At 33.5% G+C, this 5,218-nt stretch overlaps 1 protein-coding gene across 1 annotated transcript; it reads right to left on the bottom strand.

Annotated features, from left to right (window-relative positions):
- Nucleotides 1-1,863: 1,863 nt before the first annotated feature.
- LOC108455896 (ammonium transporter 1 member 1-like) lies at nt 1,864-3,764 on the bottom strand. The gene has a single exon (XM_017754470.2). It carries the CDS (start codon nt 3,636-3,638, stop codon nt 2,181-2,183), a length of 1,458 nt encoding a protein of 485 aa, XP_017609959.1. The 5' UTR covers nt 3,639-3,764; the 3' UTR covers nt 1,864-2,180.
- Nucleotides 3,765-5,218: the final 1,454 nt, after the last annotated feature.

Genomic DNA, 5,218 nt, shown 5'->3' with positions numbered 1-5,218 from the left:
ATATTTTATAAAAAAAGCCTATCACACCTGATAAAAAATATTAAGGAGTGGTTTGTTTTACAAAATCGAAATACTATTATGATCGTATCAAAGTCCTAATATTGAAGTCCCAAAATCCGAAATGAAGCCAACAAAAAGCACCAAACTACACCTCCAAAACTCACAATGGGAAAACAACCAATTTGAGACTTCCACAAAAGTCTTATCTGCCAAATTTCAACAAAAGCAGCAAAGAGGGTGAGCTGTGCCTCCGAATTACCAAGCGTCCAGTTTGAAGGGAATTCATAGTTTCTCAAATTGCATGGGCTTAATGTCCTTAGCCTATTGGCTTAGTTTGTGACTCTGTTTTATAACTATACTATTTTATTACAATTTTATATATTCATGTTTTTTTTCCCTTTTAATCTAAACTCTTAATTTAAAAAGAAATAGAAAAGGAAAGAGAACTGTTTGAAAGTGGAATTTCATTTGTATAACTCTTTGAAAATTCTAAAAAAATTGTTTAGATAAATATCTTGAAGAATTTTAAAATTGTGAGTAATTTGAAGAGGAAATTTAACAGTTCAATTTTTTTTCATTATACGATAAAAAATTAAACTTTAAAATTATTTTATTTAATTTTAATATATATTTCTTAAAACTTATTTTATTTAAATTATTTATATTTTTTACAAATATAATGATATTTATATTGAATATTTTATATTATTTATATTTTATAATTATTTTTAATTGATAAAATTCCGATAATCTATTTTTTTCCTAAATCGGCTAGTTAGAAAAACTAGCATTTTAAATTAAAGAATTGTAAAATGTTAAGCTTTTAAAAGTCTCAAAAATTTTCCCTCAAATACAGTGTTTACAAATTTGGGTGAACAAAAGATTTTCGAAAGTCGTCTTCAACGCCTTTAAAATTGACAATTATTTGTACCAAATCTCTCACTTGGCCTTTACCTTTTCTATGTGAGCTTTATTTAAGCCGTAAGGTTCAACGGTTGACCAGCAACCATTCAAGTACTGGTGAATAGGATCGTTTACCGATCAAATTCCCACTGCTTATTCTTTTCCTCATCAGTAATCTACATATAGATTGAGGGATTATAAAACGTGGATAAAACATTTTTTGGTTTACACTACATTTTAATTTAATGTTCTAATTAATTTTGCTCTACTTTTTTTTATAGAAGAGAGTCGAACAAAATATATTAAAGATAAAGTGAAACAAGAAGCAAAATAAAGAGAAAAATAATACTCAATATTTATTCCAATTGACTATTGACTAAAACTTAAACTACCCCTAACAACATTGATAAATATTTGCGGCCCAATATTAAACCTAGGTTGTATAAATCACTCTTTGCGCAATACAAAAAGCAAAGTTAAAAAGAGTATGGAATAAAACACAAGGCAAAGTATCCACTTAGACACTCAGGCGCCTACCAGCTTGGTATTTATAAGCTTTCTTCACCATGATCAGCAACCACGTCAAATACCACCTATCTTTTTTGATTAATGATAAAGCGCGAGAACTTAAATCCTAACGTGAGGATGTTGAAAGTATTTAGAGATCATTTTTTCTCTATATAATTGGGGAAGAAAATAAAATTATTTGGAACTCAATTTAAACCCTAATACTTACAACATGTTTTTTGATTAAAAGATTAGTAAATCAGAGACATTGAAAGGACAAAATTTGTATTATTTTCGTTTTTCTTAACTAAAACACAAACCCATCTCTAAATAGTATTATAGTGGCCCTTCTAAGCTTGACCAGCTTGGTGTTGGGATAAGATAAGTGGTGTGATTGGCTAATCACTAATCACTTTATCTATTTCTAGCAAGAGGTATGGGGAGCCATGAGAATAGCCAAGAGGCAGTCCAGCCATATCATATGCCCATTAATGAAATACTTCGGTTACTGAAAAAGACAAAAAGAAGCCCCATCATCAATGGGGGATTTCTCTAACTATCTGCCAAAGACTTTTTTCACCAACACATTGCCATATTCTAATAAATAATAATAATAAAAATCAAACCATTGATTTGCCTTTTAGTCAAGCATTTTAATTTTCTGAAATATGAACCAACCACATATTTGGAAAATTATCTTACACAATTTCTAGAAAAATACTTCTTTTTTTTTTTTTTTGTTCTTTTGAAAAGTATGAATTCCACTGTTTTTAGACTGAAGGCGGAGATGGATGGCTTTCAATTTTCCTCATCTGAGTCCCCTGTTTTTGTGATTCATCTTCATCATGGTAAACATAAGCAAGCCCCCCATGTCTTGTCAGGTCCATGCCAGCCATTTCATCATCAGCTGAAATCCTTAAAAGCCCAAATTTATGAAGGAAATAGAACAAAGTCCCCATTGTAACACTCACCCAGCCAACAATGACCAGAATTTGGATAATATGAGCAGCCAACAGTCTCCCTCCACCTCCCATAAACAACCCATATCGAACTGGCCTGCTGGGGTAAACTTCCCTCACATACTTTTCCGAAGCAAACAAAGCTGTAAAAATAATTCCCCACGCACCACATCCACCATGTAGTTGAGCCGCTTCTAGTGGATCATCGAACTTCACTTTCTCGGCCAACTTGTTGCAACTGATCAACACCCAAGCAGCCACAAAGCCACAAATAATGGCAGCCCAGGGTTCAACAACAGAGCAGCCTGCTGTGATAGCAGCAAACCCACCAAGCAAACCGTTGCAAACATCAGTCACATTCCAATGACCGGTCAAAAACCTTTTCCCAAAAAGGGTAGTCAACGCCGCCGTGCATCCTGCTAAAGTGGTGGTCACCGCCGTTCTCCCCACAGCACTCCACTGACCATAATAGTTGCCAGAGGTGTAAAAGCTGGAGATTTTGTTGAACGAACCGGGGTTGAACCCATACCAACCGAACCACAGCATGAAAGTTCCAATAACAACAAGGGTTGCACTATGACCACGCAAGGCAACTGACCTACCCGAATGGTCGAACCGGCCTATCCTTGGCCCTTCAATAAGTGCACCCCATAAACCGGCTACACCACCAACTACATGAACAACCCCCGAACCAGCAAAGTCAATAACCCCACTGCCAAACAAGAAGTCATCTGCTCGAGAAGCGCTGGCCCAACCGTCAGTCGCCCAAAACCAATGAGAAACAACAGGGTAAACAAAACCGGTTAAGAACGAAGAATAGATAAGATAAGAAACGAATTGGGTTCTTTCAGCTATGGAACCACTGGTAATGCCAGCAGCTGCAATAGCAAAAGCCCATTGATAAAGGAAATTGCTATAATCAAACGAAGATGAAGGAACGGATCGTAAGGCAAAGTGGTGGCGACCAATGAAGCCATTGGAAGGGGAACCAAAGGCAAAGGCAAACCCGAAAAGGTAGTAAAAGAGGCCACCAATGGCGGCGTCGAGGACGTTAGTAAGCATGATGTTCATGGTGTTTTTGGCACGCACTGAACCAGCGCAAAGCATGGCGAAGCCAAGTTGCATGGAGAAGACGAGGTAGGCTGAGAAGAGAAGGTAAGTGTTGTCAACGGCAAAGGAAGTGTCACTGAACTTGTTGCATATGTAGTCGGCTGCTGCGGTGGCGTTGGGGCCAAGAAGCGGAGCTAAGTCCGCTGAACAAGTAGCCATGGCCAAAAAGGAAAAGGTAAGCGAATGGAAGGAAATACAGAGAGGGTTACAGGCGGGCAAGGGTTTATAAAGAGGACTTTTTTTTGGGAGAAATGAAGACTTTTCAAATAAAATTATTTTTGTGTGTTTTTAAAGAAGGAAATGGAGAAAATCTGGCTGTTGTAATGAAAAAACAGTTATATAAAAAGTAAAAATACTTTATAATTATTTAATTTTGCAGGCATTAGTACCCCAATGTTTTCTCTTAATTTGACTTTCACTAACATTTGGTTTTCTAAATAATCTTAATATCAATCTACCATACATTTTATTGTTAAGAAATGTAGTCACTATAATGAGATTTTATTCCAAATTTCTTTTGTGGTTGAAAATTAAATTATAATTTTTTACATGTTAAATATAGATTTTATTATTTATTATTTTAAGGAATTAAATTAAATATTTTTTAATTTCAATGTTAAAATATAAATTTTTCTTGTATTAATTTATAATTTGGTCATTTATAGAGAAGCTAGAATTATAATTTTTCAATTTTGGGGGCCAGGGGCCTACCTCCCTTGCATATGCCTCGGGGAGTTTGGTTCGCCGAATGTAACATTACGGTTCGTGATGTTACATTCCAAAATGAGATTATGGTGTTTAGATTTCAACATCCTGACATCCCGTAATCTCACATTACGATTATCTCATAATATAGGGTGTAATCTTATTACGGTCCATTCCTTAAATAATGTTATATTACACACGTAATCTTAAAATTTGGACCAATTTTCCATTTTTATATTATTCTAATCAATTTAGGTTTTTTTCCTTAAATAAAGTTTAAGACTAATTAAAAACATATATATATTCTTAATAGTGAGTTAGTAGATATCATACATTCAATTATAATCATTATATTTTATTTATTAATATATTAATTATTATTATTATAACTATAATTATGGTTAGTATTGCAATTATTTTCATTAATTATTATATTTATGATTTATATCCCTTAGCGACTTCACTAATGATTAAACTCGCTTCATTAAAATCCCTATTGTGATGAGTATTTGTTGCTGCAGAATAAACCAATTTTAAAATGGGATAACATGCTCGATAAGGCATAAGTTCTAATATCATAAGTGTTTCTTCGTAGGAATGTCCACGAATCTGATCAATTATTCTTCGTGCTTTGTGAGCAGACAGACATATATGTTGACCTAAAGCGTATACTTCGTCTGAAGTTGTATATGAGAATTTATTTCAACACAATATGTTTACTTATTAATATATAAATTGTAATAAAAAGTAATGATTGTAATAATTTATCATAATTTTAACGAAATTGAAACTTAAAGAAACTAAACTTAAAAAAAATTCAAACAAGTACAATTGAGTAAAATGTGCTTCTAGGTAATCTTACACCAAACATCTGAATCTTACATTTCGACCAAATGAACCAAATAAAGTAATCTCACATTCCACTTTTAATCTTACCTTCTCGTAATCCTATTATGGAACACAATCTACGATTCGGTGAATCAAACGCCCCTTATTGAATTAAAGTGCAAAAATTTTAAGTTATATATAGATAT

Source organism: Gossypium arboreum, chromosome 10, assembly GCF_025698485.1.
Source record: "Gossypium arboreum isolate Shixiya-1 chromosome 10, ASM2569848v2, whole genome shotgun sequence".
NCBI lineage: Eukaryota > Viridiplantae > Streptophyta > Magnoliopsida > Malvales > Malvaceae > Gossypium > Gossypium arboreum.
This window is presented reverse-complemented; position numbering and strand designations above follow the sequence as displayed.

What these genes read in the sequence shown, in the direction of transcription:
- LOC108455896 (XM_017754470.2), bottom strand. Translation starts at nt 3,638, where the DNA reads ATGGCTACTTGTTCAGCGGACTTAGCTCCGCTTCTTGGCCCCAACGCC.